Below are 21,203 nucleotides of genomic sequence, written 5' to 3' on the forward strand. Positions count from 1 at the left end.
GCTGAGATCACCCCACTGCACCCTAGCCTGGGTGACAGAGGGAGACTGTCTCAAAAAAAAAAAAAAAAAAAAGCATATAGAAGATCTGGAAAAAATTAGTCTACGGCATTGTTCCAGTGGATGGTATATGGTGGATTTTACTTTTCTTTGTCTTCTGTATTTTCCAACTTTTAAATTAAGTCTAAATTAGCTACCAAAATAGAAGAAAAGAATTACAGGCTTTATTTTTTTTAATTCTGCAACAGTAAAAAAGCCCCAGCAGGCTAGGCACAGCAGCTCATGTCTGTAATCCTAGTGCCTTGGGAGGTTGAGGCAGGAGGATCACTTGAGGCCAGGAGTTCGAGACCAATCTGGGCAACAAACATAGTGCAACCCTATCTCTGCAAAATAAAAATAAAAATAAAAAAATTAGCTGGGCATGGTGACACACAAGTGTAGTCCCAGCTACTCAGGAGGCTGAGGCAGGAAGATCGCTTGAGCCCAGGAGTTTTGAGGTTGCAGAGAGCTATGATCACACTACTGCCACGTAGCCTGGAAAACAGAGAGAGACCTTGTTCCTATTTAAAAAACAAAACAAAACAAAAACCCAAAAACAAAAGAAAGCCCTAGAGAGAGTGAGAGGCCTGGGCTCTGTGTGTGTGTATTGGAAGGCCTAGCTCCACTGCCTGAGCTGCTTCTATTTTGAGCAGGACCCAGTGCTGGGGATGAGGTGAAGCCCTGTTTGGGCTGAGTCCTTGGGAAGCTGGACTCTTTTTTTTTGGGTACAGAGTCTCGCTCTGTCACCCAGGCTGGAGTGCAGTGGCCTTATCTCCATTCACTGCAACCTCCACCTCCCGGTTCAAGTGATTCTCCTGCCTCAGCCTCCCGAGTAGCTGGGATTACAGGTAGGCACCCGGCTTTTTTTTTTTTTTTTTAAAGTAGAGACGGGGTTTCACCATGTTGGCCAGGCTGGTCTCGAACTCCTGACCTTGGATGATCCATCTGCCTCGGCCTCCCAAAGTGCTGGGATTACAGGCATGAGCCACCATGCCCGGCCACTCTCAATAGGTTTTGATAGATTTGGGAGTTCTTTTGGGTCATCATAATGATGGGGTGATGGGCACTGCTGGCATAGAGTTAGGGAAGGCCGGGAATGCCAGCAACCCTGAAACAGGGCTGTTTTGCACAATGAATTTTCCTGCATCCCAGAAGACCTTGGAACAGCTCATGGGAATCGTTTCATAATTATCTGAGGCCAGAGTTAAATGCTATGTTATGTGTAAAGGTGGCATATCCTTTGGGAGGCTGAGGTGGGAGGATCGCTTGAAGTTCAAGACCAGCCTGGGCAATATGGTGAGACCCTATCCCTACAGAAAATTAAAAAATTAACCAGGTATGGTGGCTCAGCCTGGGGTCCTAGCTACTCGGGAGGCTGAGGTGAGAGGATCACCTGAGCCGTGATCATGCCACTGCACTCCAGCCTGGGGACAGGGTGAGACCCTGTCTGTTGAAAAAAAATTAAAAATAAAAAAGACAACATATCTTTGGCATGGTTCTAGCTCTGAGCTTAGAAATTTATGTTATCTATGAATTTCATATAGGGCAGTAAAATGGGGTGTTATACAATATTTATTATAAAAAGAGGTCATTGGGTCTGGTAGGGTCAAGAATTTCCACCAGAGATGCAGCCTTTTTTTTTTTTTTTCTGAGACAGGGTCCTCCCTCTGTCACTCAGGCTGGAGTGCAGTGGCACAATCTCAGCTCACTACAACCTCCGCCTCCTGGGTTCAAGCGATTCTCCTCCCTCAGCCTCCCGAGTAGCTGGGATTACAAGCGTGTGCCACCACGCCCAGCTAATTTTTGTATTTTTAGTAGACACAGGGTTTCACCATGTTGGCCACACTGGTCTCAAACTCTTGACCTCAGGTGAGCCCCTTGCCTTGGCCTCCTAAAATGCTGGGATTACAGGCACGAGCCACTGCACCCAGCCCAGCCTAGAAAAGTTTTATACCCCTGATGGTGTGTGAGGATACCCGTTCCCTGATATCCGGGCCAGCACTTGCTAAAATGTTTCATCTCATTAAAATAATTGCCAACCTGCTGTAATCCCAGCACTTTGGGAGGCCAAGGCTGGTGGATCACTTGAGGTCAGGAGTTTGACACCAGTCTGGCCAACATGATGAAACTCTGTCTCTACTAAAAAGTACAAAAATTAGCCAAGTATAGTGGTGTATAGCCAGCTACTTACAAGGCTTAGTTGGGAGAATCGCTTGAATCCAGGAGGCAGAGGTTGCAGTGAGCCGAGATTGGACCACTGCACTCCAGCCTCGGCGACAAAGTAAGACCCTGTCTCAAAAAAAAAAAAAAAAAAAAGAGGCCGGGCACAGTGGCTCACGCCTGTAATTTCAGCACTTTGGGAGGCCGAGGCGGGTGGATCACTTGAGGTCAGGAGTTCGAGACCAGCCAGGCCAATGTGGTGAAACCTTGTTTCTATCAAAAAATGCAAAAAGTAGCCGTGCGTGGTGGCGGGCGCCTATAATCCCAGCTACTTGGGAGGCTGAGGCATGAGAATTGCTTGAACCCAGGAGGTGGAGGTTGCAGCGAGCCAAGATCACGTCACCGCACTCCAGCCTGGGTGACAGAGTGAGACTCTGTTTTTATATATATACACGTTATACTCTGTTTCTATATATGTATTGTGTGTGTATATATATATATCCTATATAATATATATATATAACGAAATGTTAGCCAACCTGAATGGGGGAATGATATCCTATTTTCATTCTCAACTCTTTGATCCAAGTGTTGTGTAGTTAAGATGTGCCATTTCTGCCCACAGGGAGGCTGTGCCTGTGAGTGCAGATAGGTTCTTTTGGGGACTGTGTTCCTGAAAGGCTACTAGACAGGAGTCTCTCTCTGTCCTGATACTGTCTGCCTCTCCAGAGGAAATAACAGGGTGGGAGGAGTCCGTGTTGTCCCCAAAGCCCGTGACCTGGGCCTGATGTTCCTACCTTCCGCTTTGCTTTCCACAGGAAGCCTGGAAGCATGCAATCCAGAAGGCCAAGCACATGCCTGACCCCTGGGCTGAGTTCCACCTGGAAGATATTGCCACCGAACGTGCTACTCGACACAGGTCAGCAGCTTGTGTGGGGTCTCGAGGAGTCCTAGGGGCTATACGTCCAGCTTCTGCTCCCAATCAGTGAGGCCTAAGTACTCTTGGGGGTCAGGGGAAGGGAGTAATCATAACAGCAGCTAATGTTGGAGTCCTAGTGCATGCTTAAGGCCCGGTGCATTACCTCCCTGAATCCTTCTCGTGGTTCTCACAAGGTACCTATTAGACAGGCTAGACTGAGCTAGTTTTTTTAAATTGTTGCAGATCTCTGGCCGGGTGAGGTGGCTCTCACCTGTAATCCCAGCACTTTGGGAGGCTGAGATGGGCAGATCACTTGAGGTCAGGAGTTCAAGGCCAGCCTGGCCAACATGGTGAAACCCCATCTCTACTAAAAATACAAAAGTTAGCCATAGCCAAGCGTGGTGGCTGGCACCTATAATCCCAGCTACTCAGGAGGCTGAGGCAGGAGAATCGCTTGAACCCAGGAAGTGGAGGTTGCAGTGAGCTGATATAGCACTGCTGCACTCCAACCTGGGCGTCAGAGTAACACTCCATATCAAAAATAAAATAAAATTGTTGCAAATCTCTAAAACATTTTCCAATATATTGATTGAAGAAAGTCCATTTATAAGTAGACCCACGCACTTCAAACCTATGTCATTCAAGCATCAACTATACTTGCCCTGGGCCGGTGCCAACTGTGCAGCTCTGGAGAGCTTTCCTCCCTCTGAGCCTAGGGGAGGTTAACCTGCCAGGCCTCTGCTTGTTTTTCCTGGTGGAGGCATGAGGCTCTGGGAAACCTGTTCTCACCGAGGGTGGGGTGTTCTGGAGTCTGCCCCGGCTAAGAGGTGCGCCAAGGGAAACCTCCAACTAGAGTTAAGAACACCTCAGCCCCGAGGGAGGTTTCAAACTTTAGGGATCCATTGAGCTGAGGAGATTTCTACCAGGCAAACTTGTGTGAGGCCTGGCCAGGCCCAGGGGCTGATTTACTCAGGGAAAGGAGAGATGGAAATGTTCCCCGAACCCTCTCCAAGCTCTCTCTGCCTTAGGTATGCACCTATCTGTGGCAAAAACAAACTTAATTTCACCTACTGTACCCTTACAACACAGAATGCTTCTGTGAGCTCAAAAGGTGTGAAGGTTTCTCCCCGCCCACAAGCAAGTAATGAAATCTGCAGTGGACACCAGCAGATGTGCCTCTAATTCTGTTCCTCTAATTGAAGGAATTAGAGGAGTTTTGAATTGGGTATCCTATGATTCAATTCAATTCTGACACCATCTACCTGGAGATAGCATCAGATCCCACAGGTTGAAGGCTCAGTCCTCCAAGACCGTCCCCGACTTTCACTACTGATAGCAAGCCCCAAGTCGTTTCACCTGTGCTTCTGACCAGCTATAAATCAGGGTTCCCATGAACCCCTCCTTGGGTTTGATTAACTTGCTGGAGCAGCTCACGGAACTCAGGGAAACACTTACTCATATTTACTGGTTTATTATAAAGGATGTTACAAAGGGTACAGAAGAAGACTGGGCATGGTGGCTCGTGCCTGTAATCCCAGCACTTTGGGAGGCTGAGGTGAGTGGATCACTAGAGGTCAGGAGTTTGAGACCATCCTGACCAACATGGTGAAACCCTGTCTCTTCTAAAAATTTAGCCAGGCGTGGTGGTGGGTGACTGTAATCCCAGCTACTCAGGAGGCTGAGGCAGGAGACTTGCTTGAACCCTGGGAGACAGAGGTTGCAGTGAGCTGAGATTGTGCCACTACACTCCAGCCTGGGTGACAGAGCGAGACTCAGTCTCAAAAAAAAAAAAAGTCACTTTGGAGATTCCAAGGACTTTCAGAGTTGCATGCCAGGAAATGGAATCTAAAACAAAATATATATTTACCATCACACAACCTGGTACTGGGGCTCAGAAAATGATACCCCAAAGTGAAGGCTTCAGAAATAACCTCTCTCTGACCTTCTCCTGCCCTCCTGTCTCTCACCTCTCGCTGTCCCCTTAAGCAAGCCATAGAAACTAGAATTGGCCGGGTGCGATGGCTCACGCCTGTAATCCCAGCACTTTGGGAGGCTGAGGCAGGCGGATCACGAGATCAGGAGTTCGAGACCAGCCTGGCCAATATGGCAGGCACACCTGTAATCCCAGCTACTCGGAAGGCTGAAGCAGGAGAATCACTTGAACCCAAGAAGCAGAGGTTGTAGTGAGCCAAGATTGCTCCACTGCACTCCAGCCTGGGTGACGGGGAGATTCTGTGGAAAAAAAAAAAAAAAAAAAAAAAATTATCTAACCTTACAAGAACTTTCTGTGCAATAGCTGGCCATAAATAAATTATGGAATGAGACCCTCATTCCAAAGGGGTCCTACCCCACACACAAGAGAAGGAAATGCTATAACAGAGTGGCCAGGAAGAATCAGAACAGGCCTTGCTGGCCCACTCAGTCTGTTTACCATTAGCTCATCCCTTTTTGCCCAGTCACATGCTCCACGCCATCCCTGCTTCACTGAACCTCAGCATAAAATCGGATTGGTTCTTCTGTATCTTTGAGTCTTCATTCTGAAGGCTTCCACATCACATAAAATTGGGCTGTTGTCCGTGACCCTTATGATGGGGAGGAAAGAGATCACTCCTTTCTACCCATACACCGGCAGCCCTTCTCCTGTCTAGACTCAGAGACGGGACCCTTACCCACCACTGTGTGTGGCTGTTACTTCTCGGGAGATGTGCCCAGCTGCCTGGCAAGATTGAGGGCACCACCACCACCTCCCCTCCCTGGGCTATGCCGTTTGTTACGGAGACCAGTTATGATCAGGATATTATTTATTCAGTCATTCATCCACCTTGTATATTTATTTTATGTATGTATTTATTTTTATTTTTATTTTTTATTTTTTGAGATGGAGTCTCGCTCTGTCGCCCAGGCTGGAGTGTAATGGTGCGATCTTGGCTCACTGCAACCTCTGCCTCCCGGGTTCAAGCGATTCTCCTGCCTCAGGATTACAAGCTAGGATTACAGGCATGTGCCACCACACTCTGCTAATTTTTGTATTTTTAGTAGAGACACAGTTTCACCATGTTGGTCAGGCAGGTCTCGAACTCCTGATCTCGTGATCCGCGTGCCCCAGCCTCCCAAAGTGCTGGGATTATAGGCGTGAGCCACTGCGCCTGGCCATGTGTATTTATTAAGCATCCACACACACCGGGAACTGGATGACTAAGACAGACATGGGTCTGCTTTTGTGGGGTTACAGTCCAGTGGGGGCCCCAGATGGAGAACAAGCCAGTAAAAAGCACAGCAATGAGTGCTGGGGATATGGAAATGGGGGACATGGTAGAGAGGGAACAGTGGGTTTGAGGAAAGGATTGAGACCAGTGTGTTGGGACTTGGGAGGGAGGGACAGTGTCTCCAACCCAACCCAGGAGGTTGGCTGGGCTATGGGCCAAGGTGGAGAGTGGGTTGGTTCTGAGGTCAGTGGGGAGCCCAGAAGGGTCTTTGGCCTTTAGCCAGTGAGGAACAGGACCATGTGATGGACGCTGTGCCCTGTGGTGGATGGGTCTCTGCAGGTACAACGCTGTCACCGGGGAATGGCTGGATGATGAAGTTCTGATCAAGATGGCGTCTCAGGTGAGCAGGGCATTGAGCCCCGTGGGGACAGGGCTAAGCAAAGACTTTCTGCAGCTGACTTTTGTCTGTGCGCCCTTCTCTCCCACTCCCACTTTATTTAATTTTTGTAACTTCGGGGGATTCTTTGTTACTGTTTATTGGTTGCAGCCAGCATTTTTTTTTTTTTTTTGAGACAGGGTCTCGCTCTATTGCCCAGGAGTGCAGTGGCATGATCACAGCTCACTGTAGCCTTGACCTCCTGGGCTCAAGCCATCCTCCCACCTTAGCCTCACAAGCAGCCGGGACCACAAGTACACACCACTACACCTGGCTAATTTTTTTATTTTTTATAGAGACTTGAGTTCCACTATGTTGCCCAGGCTGGTCTCAAACTCCTGGGCTCAAATGATCCTCCTGCCTCGGCCTCTCAGAGTGCCGGGATTATAGACATGAGCCACCACACCTGTCTCTACTAAAAATACAACCAGCCTTTTGAAGAAAAAAAAAAAAAAGACTAGAAAATAGAGTATTTCCTGCATATTGAGGTTAGGATTGCTTTGTGAAACTTTGTTTTAGTGTAATATACAATATACACAGAAAAGTGTACAGCTTGCTGAGTTGTCACAAAATGAGCATACTGCCTTACCAGCGGCCCGTATCCACAAACAGAAGGCAACCAGCCTGCCCAAGCCCCTTTCAGTCACTCCTCCCATACCCACAGGGTAAGCACCCCTCTGAATTCTATCACCCTAGACTACTTTTGCCTATTTTTTTTGCTTCATATAAGTGGGGGGACATACAACAGGTATTCTTTTTTAGAGACAGGGTCTTGCTCTGCTGCCCAGGCTGGGGTGTAGGGGTACATGATCTTGCCTCACTGCAGCCCTGAACTCCTGGGCTCAAGCAATTCTCCCACCTCAGCCTCCCGAGTAGCTTGGACTACAGGCATGCCCCATCACACCCAGTCAATTTTTTCAAATTTTTTTTGGAGATAGAGTTTTGCTCTTGTTGCCCAGGCTGGAGTGCAATGGTGCGATCTTGGCTCACCACAACCTCTGCCTCCTGGGTTCAAGCAATTCTCCTGCCTCAGCCTCTCGAGTAGCTAGGATTACAAGCATGCACCACCACGCCCGGCTAACTTTTCTATTTTTAGTAGAGAAAGGGTTTCTCCATATTGGTCACGCTGGTCTTGAACTCCCAACATCAGGTGATCCGCCCACCTTGGCCTCCCAAAGTGCTGGGATTACAGGCATGAGCCACTGTGCCCAACCTTAAAATTTTTTTAGAGAGGGAGGTCTTGCTATGTTGCCCAGGCTGGTCTTGATCTCTTGGCCTGAAGCGATCCTCCTGCCTCAGCCTCCCAAAATTCTGGGATTACAGGCATAAGCCGCTGCTCCTGGCGCTGCAGGTGTTCTTTTGGTCAACATTTTGCATTGATTACCATCGCTGCATGGTATTTCATTGAAGGAATACACCTGGTTGATTTTTCCAGTATCTTGTTGTTGGACACATAGGTTGTCTCCACTTTTTTTCTCTTACAGTCAGGGCTGTGAAAACGTCCTCTGAGATGCACTGTCCCTCCCCCATCATCCTGCCCCTGTGGGTTCTTCCCCTCAGCTAGGGTGGAGGAATGGGGGGTCCTTGTTATCCTGGCAGCCTCTGGGTTGGAAGGCCTCTATGGCTTTGGTGCTGTGACATAGAAGGGAGATCCCCGGGGATTTCAGGATTGAGATGAGGCCAAGGGCACCCATTTGATGGGTGGCATGCAAGGGGAGCACCTCCTGTCTTAGGGTCCCTTTTTGGTGGGGCATGGGGACTGATAACACTCTGTGTGGTGTCTTTCAGCCCTTCGGCCGAGGAGCAATGAGGGAGTGCTTCCGGACGTAAGTGACTCAGCCTGGCTCTTGGGGCCCTGCCCAGAGTCCCCCCAGGCTCCTAAGAGCTGAGGCATTGGGACATTTTCAGCCAAGGAATGGAGCCAGGGGCCTCTGCCTTCTTGTAGCCCAGGTTCCCGTCCATCTGGTCTCCCTTGGGCCACACGTTGGGCCTGGCTGTGACGATGGGCTCAGGAAGAACAGGGAACACCCCACTCACCTCTGCCCTGGTGTTGGGAGGTCAAGGGAAATGGGATAGGAGACCTTTAACGGTGAACTTTAATCCCCCTGTCCCAGCTCTTTGAAGGATGCAGAGGGGTGGGGATGTCCTTCCTACCTCCTACATTTTTTTTCCTGCTGCCAGCCACCCATCCAGGTCAGACAGGCTCTTGCTGTCCTGAGGACCAGGGCTGTGTCCCTGGTGAACCCCAGAGTACCCAGGTAGGCCCCCTGCTGCCTCTCTCCACAGGAAGAAGCTCTCCAACTTCCTGCACGCCCAGCAGTGGAAGGGAGCCTCCAACTACGTGGCGAAGCGCTACATTGAGCCCGTAGACCGGGATGTGTACTTTGAGGACGTGCGTCTACAGATGGAGGCCAAGCTCTGGGGGGAGGAATATAATCGGCACAAGCCCCCCAAGCAGGTGCGTGGCCCCACTACCTGCCCCCTTTCCATGCCAGGGCAGCTGGGCACAGTGTCTGGGAAAAAGGGCCATGGTGAATCCCTCTTTCACCTTGTGTCACCTACCACCAAGGCTGGAGTGCAGTGGCATGATCTTGGCTCACTGCAACCTCCGTCTCCCAGATTCAAGTGATTCTCCTGCCTCAGCCACCCCAGTAGCTGGGATTACAGGTGCCTACCACCACTCCTGGCTAATTTTTGTATTTTTAGCAGAGATGGGGTTTCACCATGTTGGCCAGGCTGGTCTCGAACTCCTGACCTCAAGTGATCTGCCTGACTTGGCCTCCCAAAGTGCTGGGATTACAGGTGTGAGCCACCATACCCGGACTCTTTCACCTTCTTAATAGTAGCTAATAACAACCACTGTTTACTGAGCATGATGAACCAAGTCATTTATTTTATTTTATTTTTTTTGAGACAGGATCTTTCTTGGTTGCCCAGGCCAGAGTGCAGTGGCATGATTACAGCTCACTGCAGCCTCAACCTCCTGGGCTTAAACAATCCGCCCAGCTCGGCCTCCTGAGTAGCTGGGACTACAGGGGTATGCCACCATGCCTAGCTAATTTTTGTCTTTTCCGTAGAGAAAGGGTTTTGCCATGTTGCCCAGGCTGGTCTCAAACTCCTGGCCTCAAGCAATCCGTCCACCTCGGCCTCCCAAAGGGCTGGGATTACAGGCGTGAGCCATTGCACCTATTCCAGAGTCATTTATTCCTAAAAACAGCTCTGAGGTTGGAATGTTTTTATCCTCAGTTACAGATGGGATCTATTAGTCAGGATTTTTGTTTGCAAATGACAGAAACCCACTCAATCTGCTTAATCCAAAAAGGGAATTCATTGCCTTATGTAACTGAAAAATAATGCTGGCCACAGGCACAGCTGGATTCAGGATTAAACTGAGGTTGTCAGAATCTTCCTCCATCTCTGGCCTGGGTGTTCTTCTGGGTTGGCATCTTTCTCAGGTAGCCTCTGCACTAGTGGTAGCACTCTGGCCCCCAGCAGGCCCAAGTTCTTGTTGGAATGACAAAACCTATTTCTCCAGAAGTTCCAATAAAAGTCCCAGAGCTGGGTTTCATTGGCTCTGATTAAGTCAGATCCCTATTGCCGAGCCAATCACAGTGGCCAAGGGGTGGGAATATGCAGATTGGGCACACCCTAGCCATGCGCCTGTCCTTAGAGCTAGGAATGTAGGTGTTCCACCCAGACCACAGGGACTGAGACTGGAAAAGGTGAGATTCCCAAGAAAAAGCAGAAGAAAGAGCTGGGAATGTATATTAGTCCGTTTTCACACTGCTGATAAAGACATACTCAGGACTGGGTAATTTATAAAAGAAAAAGAGGTTTAATGGACAGATAGTTCCACGTGGCTGGGGAGGCTTCACAATCATGGCGGAAGGCAAAAGGCACATCTTACCTGGTGGCAGACAAGAGAGATTGAGGACCAAGCAAAAGAGGTTTCCCCTTATAAAACCATTAGATCTTGTGAGACTTATTCACTGTCATGAGAACAGTATGGGGGAAACCACCCCCATGATTCAATTATCTCCTACCAGGTCCCTCCCACAACGCGTGGGAATTATGGGAGCTACAATTCAAGATGAGCTTTGAGTGAGGACACAGCCAAACCATATCAGAGTGGATACTATGTCTGCTCTTTGGGGAACCCTGGGCTCAAAGAGGCTAAATGACTTGCCCAACCAGGCAGAGCTGGAGCCAGGGCTCAAATGCAGGCTTTTCAACCCCCTGCTAGGTTGGCACCTTCATTTGAGCCCCTAGGGTGATGAGTGACTGAGGCCAAGCAGAATTCCCTGTTGCCTTTTGGCATTTGAGGAAGGATCCATGCCTCTGCCCTGCGTGAGCCCACAGCTCAGATCTTCCACAGCTTGAGCATCTACTACATACAAGGCACAGTCTCCTGGGTGTGCAGAATTTATTGAGCACCTGCTGTTTGCAGAGTCCTTGATGAAGCATACTTGGGGCAGGCGCAAGAAGCCACAGTCCCCACCCTGGGGGGCTGTGGCTTCCTCTGCACTTTGCGGCCCTCCGGCCTGGCCTCCTTTCTCTTCCTCCACAAGCTTGTTGCTGTCCCAAAACCGTGGCCCTGGCTGTGGGCTTGGCTGGCATCTTGTGTCACCGTGGTGCTTGCGTGGCTAGCTCCTTCTTGTAATTCAGGTCTCAGATCCTGTGTCACCTCCTCAGCCAGCCCATCTCAGACCACCCCTAAAAAGCGGTCCCTCTACCCCAGTCACCTCTGCCACATCATTCTAGCTTTTTTTTTCTGTTCTTTGGAGCAGTTAGTGTGTCATTCATTTAGTTAATATTTTAGGTGCTTCTCTCCCCTAAAGGCAGAGATTTTATTTTATCTTGTTCTCTGCTGTCTCCTAGCACCTAGGTGTCCAGTAAATAATAATGTGGTAGGCCAGGTGCAGTGGCTCACGCCTGTAATCCCAGCACTTTGGGAGGCTGAGGTGGGCGGATCACCTGAGGTCAGGAGTTTGAGACCAGCTTGACCAACATGGTGAAACTCCCGTCTTTACTAAAAATACAAAATTAGCCCGGCGTGGTGGCAGGCGCCTGTAATCCCAGCTACTTGGGAGGCTGAAGCAGGAGAATCGCTTGAACCCGAGAGGCGGAGGCTGCAGTGAGCTGAGATTGGACCATTGCACTCCAGCCTGGGTGACAGAGCAAGGCTCCATCCCCAAATAGTAGTAGCAGTAATAATAATAATGTGGTTGACTTAAGGGAGGGAGAGGGACATGGTTGTTTGAGGAGGTGCTGGCTGTCCACTGTGGCTGTGCCACTTGCCCCTCGCCCAGGGAGCCCTCTGGCTGAGCAGGTGGCCCTGCTATAAGTTTCCCTGTAGAGATGGAACCAGCCTTTGGGGCAGAACCCTCTGAGAACTACCCCTCCCTGCCTTCCCCTCAGGCCCGTTCTCAGAACCAACTGAGGCCTCGTTTGGGGCATGTTCTCACCTCTCAAATCAGTACCCCTTCAACCTCTTCAGCTGTTGTCTGCATGTCTGGTGACCCACTCTCCGTGGATGGTCGTTTCCTTGGGAAACCTGGACCTAATCCTCCCAGGAGGTGGCATTGAGGGGGACATGAGGACCAAAGATGAGTCCTTGTGTAACAGGGCAAGAGGTGCAAGCTAGAGTCCCTAATCTCCCCTGCTCCACTTTACAAACCATATGCACTATTTATACATTTTATTCTGTGTATAAAATTAAACATAGACTTTGTAAAAACAAAAAAAATTCGGCAAGGAATGTCAAAGTTCCCTATAATTTCCCATTGCAGGGAGAAAACTGCTGTTCAGAGGTTGGTTTATATTTCTCTAGAATTGTAGCTCCTGATAAAAATAAAATGAGTTGCCAGGCACAGTGGCTTATGCTTGTAATCTCAGCACTTTGGGAGGCCCAGGGGGGTGGATCATTTGAGATCAGGAGTTCAAGACCAGCCTGGCCAACATGGTAAAACCCGTCTCTACTAAAAATACAAAAATTAGCCAGACATGGTGGCGGGTGACTGTAGTCCCAGCTACTTGAGAGGCTAAGGCAGAGAAATTGCTTGAACCTGGGAGGCAGAGGTTGCAATGAGCCAAGATTGTGCCACTGCAGTCCAGCCTGGGCAACAGAGTGAGACTCTGTCTCAATAAGATAGAAAATAAAATAAAAGCAAACATTGCCTGGCTCCTTTTTGCATCAATAAATTTAATTCACAGACTAAGCCTGAGACCTTCTTTATGCAGGTAAGGAAACTGAGGCACAGAGAGGTGAAATTCAGAAATGTTCCCAAATTCACAGTTTTACTGTAAGGCATAGTCTAAGTTGCTTAGCAAACAGACTCACAAATATGTGTGGACGTGAAATGGTTTCTTTTTCACTTGTGTGGAGGTCTTGCATTGGTGGGTGGCTTGGGGTAGGCTTATGCCTCATCTCCTTGAAGCCATCTAGAGAACTCGTTCCTTTGGTCTTTCTTCTCTGCCATCCCCTCAGGGGTTTGCCATGGAGCACATAATCAATTCTGGCTCCCAAGCAGAGTCCACCTTACAGGTCAGGCTGGAGTTACATCATTGCAATGCTCACCTCCCATTGGCTGGGCACAGTCATGTGGCCACACTTAGCTGCAAGGGAAGCTTAGCAATGTCATACCTAGTGGGTGGCTGTGTACCCTTTTAAAACTCAGAGGAAAACAGAGCTGAGCACAATGGCTGCAGCTTGTGATCCTAATGCTCTGGGAGGATGCTGGAAGACAAGAGGATTGCTTGAGGCCAGTTCTTGAGGCCAGTTCAAGATCAGCCTAAGCAACATAGTGAGACCTCATCTCTATAAAAAAAATTTAGATATGAGCCATGTGTAGTGACACACGCCTGTAGTCCTAGCTTCTTGGGAGACTGAGGTGGGAGGATCACTTGAGCCAAGAAGTTTAAGGCTGTAATGAGCCATGATTATGACACTGCACTCCAGCCTGGGTGACAGAGTGAGACTCTGTCTTGAAAAAAAAATTTTTTATATTTTAGAGACAGGGTCTCACTCTGTCGCCCAGGCTGGAGTGCAGTGACGTGATCTTGGCTCACTGCAACCAATACCTCCTGAGTTAAAGTGATTCTTCTGCCTCAATGCCCTGAGTAGATGGGATTACAGGCATACGCAAGGACGCCCAGCTAATTTTTGTATTTTTATTTATTATTATTTTTTTTGAGACGGAGTTTTGCTCTTGTTGCCCAGGGCTGGAGTGTAGTGGTGCAGTCTTGGCTCACTGCAACCTCCGCCTCCTGGATTCAAGTGATTCTCCTGCCTCAGCCTCCTGAGTAGCTGGGATTACAGGCATGTGCCACCATGCCTGGCTAATTTTGTATTTTTGTTGGAAACAGGGTTTCACCATGTTGGCCACGGTTGGTCTCGAATTCCTGGCCTCAGGTGATCCACCCACCTTGGCCTCCCAAAGTGCTGGGATTACAGGTGTAAGCCACCACACCCAGCCTTAATTTTTGTATTTTTAGTAGAGGCAGGATTTCACCGTGTTGGCCAGGCTGGTCTTGAACTCCTAACCTCAGGTGATTCGCCTGCCTCGGCCTCCCAAAGTGCTGCGATTACAGATGTAAGTCACTGTGCCCAGCCTAAAAATATATATTTTTTAATTAAAAAAAAAGAAAGGAAAAGAGGAGATTAGATTCTGGGCATCATCAGGAGCTCCTGCAATAGAGCGCTAGTAAGTGATGGAGCCAGGATCTGAGCCCAGGCAGGCGAGTTCCTCTCAGCCCTCCCCTTGCCGCTTCTCAGAGGAGGTGCTCCTGGGCCCTCCCGCCTGAGCCCACTCCCCATCCCACCAGGTGGACATCATGCAGACGTGCATCATTGAGCTGAAGGACAGACCGGGCAAGCCCCTCTTCCACCTGGAGCACTACATCGAGGGCAAGTACATCAAGTACAACTCCAACTCTGGCTTTGTCCGCGATGACAACATCCGCCTGACGCCGCAGGTGAGGCCCGGGTTCCCCTCCACCCTCTGCCCACCACAGCCCTTGGGGTGAGATCCTGGCCAGGCTCAGCCGCTAAAGAGGAAGGTCCCTGTGGGCTTGGAGTCTCACCCCCAGAGAAGCCTCTTGGAGCATTTAGAAGGAGACCCGTCACCCCATGACAGCTTCTGTCACCTAAGGTGGCCACAGGACCTGCAGCCCAAGGTCCCTGCCCAGCTGAAGAGGGCTTTTTCCTTTGTCTTTTCCTCTATATAACTCCTCGCAGAGAAAGCCCCTCAGCATGGGCAGAGGCATGGCCAGTGCCTGCACAGCCCTCAGCCTGTCTCTTGACATCTCATTTTCCTTCCTGTCCCCTGTAGGCCTTCAGCCACTTCACGTTTGAGCGTTCCGGCCATCAGCTGATAGTGGTGGACATCCAGGGAGTTGGGGATCTCTACACTGACCCACAGATCCACACGGAGACGGGCACTGACTTTGGAGACGGCAACCTAGGTAGGTGGGGAAAGCCAGCCTGTTTCCGCAGAAACCACGTCCCCTGCTAAAACCTCTGAGCTCTTTGTACAGCCAAGGAAACAGGGTGAGACATTGTATGCGCTTTTTCAAGATCATGGAGATGGGAGCCTGGATGTCTGATGCCTCCCAGCTTGGCACGTTTTATACCTGCCCTGGCCGTGTGTATGAGGCCCACCACTGCCTATCCCCCATCACAAAGCAAAGCAACACTCCAGACACCCCCGCTCTGTCCACAGGTGTCCGCGGGATGGCGCTGTTCTTCTACTCTCATGCCTGCAACCGGATTTGCAAGAGCATGGGCCTTGCTCCCTTTGACCTCTCGCCCCAGGAGAGGGATGCGGTGAATCAGAACACCAAGCTGCTGGTGGGTGCCCAGTGTGACCCTGCTTGGCCTGGCAGGCCCTTCTGCTACCCGCAAAGCAAGCCCTGCTCCCCTGTGTGGTGACAGCCAGGTCAAGCAGTGCTTAACTGACGAATACCAGGGCTGGAAACGGCTGTCTCATCCATGCCCCAGCCCGTCCTCTCCAGCTCAGTGCACAAAGCCCTCCTGAGTGTCCTTACAATTGAGCAGCTGGTATCTGCTTAGGTTGAGCCCATTTTTTACCAGAGTGAGGGGAACAGGCACATGGAGATAGTGAGAAGGCGTGTGGTGTGTGTGTGTTTGTGTGATATATTGACAAATGGCTGAACTAGTCTTAGAACTGGCTCTCCAGGCACCTCACCAACATAACTCCCATCCTCCCATTGCTACTTGGACCAGAGACAAGAGAATGTTGCAAAGACCAGCTTGGGATGCTAGACATAGAGTGGAATGCTTTCTCCAGCTCTGGGCTGTGGAATGTGGTCAGTGCTTTAGGGGATGCTGGTAGGTCCTCTGAGCCTCTGTTCCAGATGCCCTTTCTTGGAGGCCTTAAGTTTAATCCCCGACTGATTTTTTATTTTTTAAGACAATGTATCAGCTCCTAAACAGGTATGTTTAGGAGCTGTGGATGAAGGGGTTTCAGGGTTAGAGGGAACAACAGGAAGAGCCCTTTATTTCCCAGAGGGTGTGTGCGTGACATGAGTATCCCTATTAATGTCCCTAGCAATCAGCCAAGACCATCTTGAGAGGAACAGAGGAAAAATGTGGGAGCCCCCGAGTAAGGACCCTTTCTGGGAGCCGGCCACCCCTGCTCCGTCCCCTTTCAGAGAACTCTGGAGACGAGAACATGAGCGACGTGACCTTCGACTCTCTCCCTTCTTCCCCATCTTCGGCCACACCACACAGCCAGAAGCTAGACCACCTCCGTGAGTGACGGTTCGGTCCCTAGTCACTGTGATTAGAGGGGACAGGTGGAGCAGAGTTAAACCAGCTTTCATTTATGTTAGAAAAATCAGACATGCTAATCAAAAAGGTTCATGGCCCCAGTGGTTTTATAGGTGAGTTTCATTGAGTGAACTTTCAAAACAGATCATCCAAATGCTATAAAAACAACCCCTATTGTAGGAAACAAAGTAACTTTTATCAGTGTGTTTTATGAAACCAGCAAAACCCATATAATAAATTTGACAAACCAAAAAAGAAAATTATATCCCAACCTTATTTAAAATTTTTATTTGTGTATAGAGAACAAAAAAAAAATCTAAATAGATATTAACAAATAAAAATAGTACTATGTTAAAAGATTCACCTGTCACAGTTAAATAGGGATTTCACAGGAATCTGAGGGTTGTTCAATGTTAGAAAAGCTATGAACATGATATTAATGGGTCAAAGGAGAAAAACAGAATCATTATTTCTGACACTGAAAGAGTGGAGTTTGCTGATGATGCAGACGAGAGTCTGTAGGAAGGGATAGAGGCAAGACTGACCCCAGGGTGTTGGCCTGAAGAGCTGGAGGTCATGTATTCAGGGAAAGTGTGAGCGGGAGCAGGCTCAGAGCAGGAGAGCAAGATTTTATTATTTAGTTTTTAAATTTTTCTCGTTTTGATACCTTTGGAAGAGAGAAAGATTTTAGTGTCAAACATTAAAGAAGCCCTTTAGATGTTTCCACTGGAAGGTCTTCAGAATAGTCTGGAACAGAAGTCAACGGACTTTTTTAAAAGTCCGGAGAGTAAATATTTTAAGCTTTGCAGGTCATTCAGTCTCTGCATTTGGAGCATGAAAGCTACCATAGAAAATATTAAATGAGTGGATGTGGCTGTGTTCCAATAAAACTCTATGGATGGTGAAATTTAATTTTTGTCATCCATTTAAAAATGTAAACACTGTTCTTACAAACTAAAAACAGGCAGACCGATTTGGCTGTAGAGGGCAGGAGACAGAGATAGGGAACCACCAGGAGATGGCTGGTGTTTTTTTTGTTTGTTTGTTTTGTTTTGAGACAGAGTCTCGCTCTGTCACCCAGGCTGGAATGCGGTGGCATGATCTTGGCTCACTGCAATCTCCACCTCCTGGGTTCAAGCGATTCTCCTGCCTCAGCCTCCCAAGTAGCTGGGATTACAGGTACGTGCCACCATACCCAGCTAATTTTTGTATTTTTAGTAGAGATGGGGTTTCACTGTGTTGGCCAGATTGGTCTCAAACTCCTGACCTCAGGTGATCCACCTGCCTCAGCCTCCCAGAGTTCTGGGATTACAGGCGTTAAGATACCGCACCCAGCTGAAGATGGTTTTGAAGCTGTCTGAGGCCCACTTCTTGAGCCCCAAATGTACAAACATCTTTTCTTCCTTCACAACTGCATCTTATTGAGGACCAAGCGGTGGCCAGGCACATATGCTAATAAACACATTACAAGGATAATTGCATTGTGACAACCCTGAGGACACACATAGGTGACACCACTTGGCCAGAATCATGTAGCTGGCAAACAGCAGACTTAGAATAAGTTCTCAAGGAAGAACTTTAGCCTCCAGGTGCTGATAACATTCTTCTCCTTTTTTGTGCCTTTCTTTAAAGCGTAAAAAAAAATAAGGTTTGGTGGCAGGTATGGACTGCCCTAGGCCATGGGTTGGTCTTGTGCATGTTCCAGTAGTGGAACCAGGGCATGATGTCTGTTTCTCCCTGCCCAGATTGGCCAGTGTTCGGTGACCTCGATAACATGGCATCCAGAGACCATGATCATCTAGACAACCACCGGGTGAGTGTGAAGGGAAGGAGGCTGCAGGCTTCAGACCCCAGCAGGGGTAGGAGGAGTGGATTCACTCCCAGAGTGAATCTTCAGCTTCGGAGGTGGGCAGCCTAGCCCAGGCACTGCCAGAAAGGCACAGGATGGGGAAATTAGGGAGGATGCAGATGAATGTCAGCCTCTGGCCCAAGGCTGAGGTTTCCTCTGAGAAAAGGTGGGTCCCTTGCAGTTCCCAGAGATGGTTAGGGAAGAGGGACTCCCAGTCAGCAACAATGCAATCTTATAGTAAATGTCAGTCTGAGCCCCAGGTTTGGTTTGACTCCACATGTGTTGGTTGCGCTATAGAGTCCCCATACTGGGTCTTAGATGTGTAACACATAGCACAGTAAGCCATATGTTCTAACTCTTCACACCTAGCTCTCCAGTTAGATAAACAGAACATTTCCTGCAGCTTTGGGTTGACTTAGTGGTAAGAAACTGAAGCCATCTTATTTGCATTCTCACAAATGTATATTATGGCGAATTATAATACTCTCTATGCTTGTGTGTGTGTTTGAAATATTTCTCAGTAAAATTGGCCAGGCACGGTAGCTCATGCCTATAATCCTAGCACGTTGGGAGACCAAGGTGGGCAGATCACTTGAGCCCAAGAGTTTGAAACCAGCCTGGGCAATATGACAAGACTCCCATCTCTACAAAAAAATACAAAAATTAGCCAGGCATGGTGGCACATAGCTGTAGTCCCAGCTACTCAGGAGGCTGAGGTAGGAGGATCTCTTGAGCCTGGGAGGTGGAGGCTGCAGTAAGCTACCATCACACCACTGCATTCCAGCCTGGGTGACAGAGCGAGATCTTGTCTCAAAAAAAAAAAAAATACTTTTTAGTAGAGGCTGGGTGCAGTGGCTCACGCCTGTAATCCTAGCACTTTGGCAGGCTGAGGCAGGCAGATCACTTGAGGTCAGGAATTTGAAGACCAGCCTGACCAACATGGCAAAACCCCATCTCTACTAAAAATACAAAAATTATCCGAGTATGGTGGCAGTTTCCTGTAATCCCAGCTACTCAGGAGGCTGAGGCAGGAGAATTTCTTGAACCCAGGAGGTGGAGGTTGCAGTGAGCAGAGATCGCACCACTGCACTCCAATCTGGGCAACAGAGCGAGACTCAGTCTCAAAAAAAAAAAGAAAAGAAATACTTCTTAGTAGAGTCTGGGTGTGGTGGCTCACACCTATAATCCCAGCACTATGGGAGGCTGAGGCAGGCAGATCACTTGAGGCCAGGAGTTTGAGACCAGCCTGGCCAACATGATGAAACCTCATCTCTACAAAAAATATAAAAATTAGCCAGGCATGGTGGCATGTGCCTGTAATCCCAGCTACTTGGGAGGCTGAGGCAAGAGAACTGCTTGAACCTGGGAGGTGGAGGTTGCAGTGAGCTGAGATCACGCCACTGCACTACAGCCTGGGCGACAGCGTGAGACCCTGCCACACACAAACACACACACACACACACACACACACAGAGAGAGAGAAAAGAAATACTTCTTAGAAGAATAAAGAAGGAAATAAAAATTTTGTTACTAATTGTGCAGGTGACATGCAGAGAGGGCTATAATTCAGTGTTGGTAAGTACATGGCTGAAGTTCTAGAGATTCTAAATTATACCAGATTCCCTTTCAGAACAGAACTCAGACCTGGGAGAATAAAAACTATGCCCAAGTGGGGCAGGCGCGGTGGCTTATGCCTGTAATCCCAACACTTTGGGAGGCCAAGGCAGGCGGATCACAAGTTCAGGAGTTCGAGACCAGCCAGGCCAATATGGTGAAACCCCGTCTCTACTAAAAATACAAAAATTAGCCAGGCGTGGTGGCGGGCGCCTGTAGTCCCAGCTACTTGGGAGGTTAAGACAGGACAATCACTTGAACCCAAGAGGTGGAGGTTGCAGTGAGCTGAGATCGTGCCACTGCACTCCAGCCTGGGTGACAGCGAGACTCCATCTCAAAAAAAAATAAAAATAAAAATGTATGGTTTTGGTTGAGGGCTTATTTGTATTAAATATTTTTCCCAATGCTATATTTTTGTCCGTGGGTCATAGCCCTTAACCAGCCTTTGTTTTTCTGCCTGTGAAGTGGGTGAGTCACTCTCAGTAAAGCACTTCCTGTGATCCACACTCTCAGAATGTAACAATGCGTTTCACCCACACAGCCCTTTGATGTAGGGGCTATAATGAATCCCATAACTAAGGACACTGATGCTCAGAGAAGTTAAGCAACTGCCCAAGGTCTCAGCTGGCAAGAAATAAAGAAGCCAGGATTTGAGCCCAGGTCATCTGGCTGTAGAGCCCAAGGTCCTTACTGTTACCTTATACTGCTCCCTCGTCGGCCAGGCTGGTCTTGAACTTCTGGCCTCAAGTGATCTGCCTGCCTCGGCCTCCCAAAGTGCTGGGATTACAGGCATGAGCCACCACGCCCGGCAAGGGACAGCAGGAGCAGGGTGTTAGATAATGGGACAGAGGGGAGAAAGCTAACGGTTGGAGTGTTGAGATGTCATAACCATTGCCAGGTGCTCAGGGGACCACTAGGACCCTAAGGCCATCCTCTCTCCACAGGACTCTGAGAATAGTGGGGACAGCGGATACCCCAGTGAGAAGCGGGGTGAGCTGGATGACCCTGAGCCCCGAGAACATGTAAGGAACTCCCGGGAAATGAGACCGGTGTCACCTGTTTCCTTGTTTATCCTCCAGGAAAATGAAAACTCCCCTTCCTGGAGGGGGAATATAAGTGGGTCCTGAGAAGATAACAAGTAAATTAATAAAGAGTATTTCAGGCCGGGCATGGTGGCTCACGCCTGTAATCCC

The 21,203-nt window shown here is 49.0% G+C and overlaps 1 protein-coding gene across 5 annotated transcripts in view; it reads left to right on the forward strand.

The window, feature by feature from the left end:
• The window catches only part of EEF2K (eukaryotic elongation factor 2 kinase), an 84,151-nt gene that overhangs the window by 37,392 nt on the left and 25,556 nt on the right, over positions 1 to 21,203 (forward strand). For 4 of the 5 annotated variants that reach the window (XM_058440814.1, XM_032157094.2, XM_032157097.2 and 1 more), the window contains 10 exons: positions 3,015 to 3,115; positions 6,661 to 6,721; positions 8,546 to 8,583; positions 9,044 to 9,215; positions 14,582 to 14,731; positions 15,088 to 15,220; positions 15,478 to 15,605; positions 16,327 to 16,528; positions 18,293 to 18,360; positions 20,955 to 21,032. In XM_058440814.1, coding sequence (XP_058296797.1) covers positions 3,015 to 3,115; positions 6,661 to 6,721; positions 8,546 to 8,583; positions 9,044 to 9,215; positions 14,582 to 14,731; positions 15,088 to 15,220; positions 15,478 to 15,605; positions 16,327 to 16,528; positions 18,293 to 18,360; positions 20,955 to 21,032 — 1,131 coding nt within the window. Of the gene's footprint in view, positions 1 to 3,014; positions 3,116 to 6,660; positions 6,722 to 7,313; positions 7,423 to 8,545; positions 8,584 to 9,043; positions 9,216 to 14,581; positions 14,732 to 15,087; positions 15,221 to 15,477; positions 15,606 to 16,326; positions 16,529 to 18,292; positions 18,361 to 20,954; positions 21,033 to 21,203 lie in introns of those variants that run through there. The other variant, XM_032157098.2, reaches the window with a different exon arrangement.

Source organism: Hylobates moloch, unplaced genomic scaffold (assembly GCF_009828535.3).
Source record: "Hylobates moloch isolate HMO894 unplaced genomic scaffold, HMol_V3 SCAFFOLD_6, whole genome shotgun sequence".
Lineage (NCBI taxonomy): Eukaryota > Metazoa > Chordata > Mammalia > Primates > Hylobatidae > Hylobates > Hylobates moloch.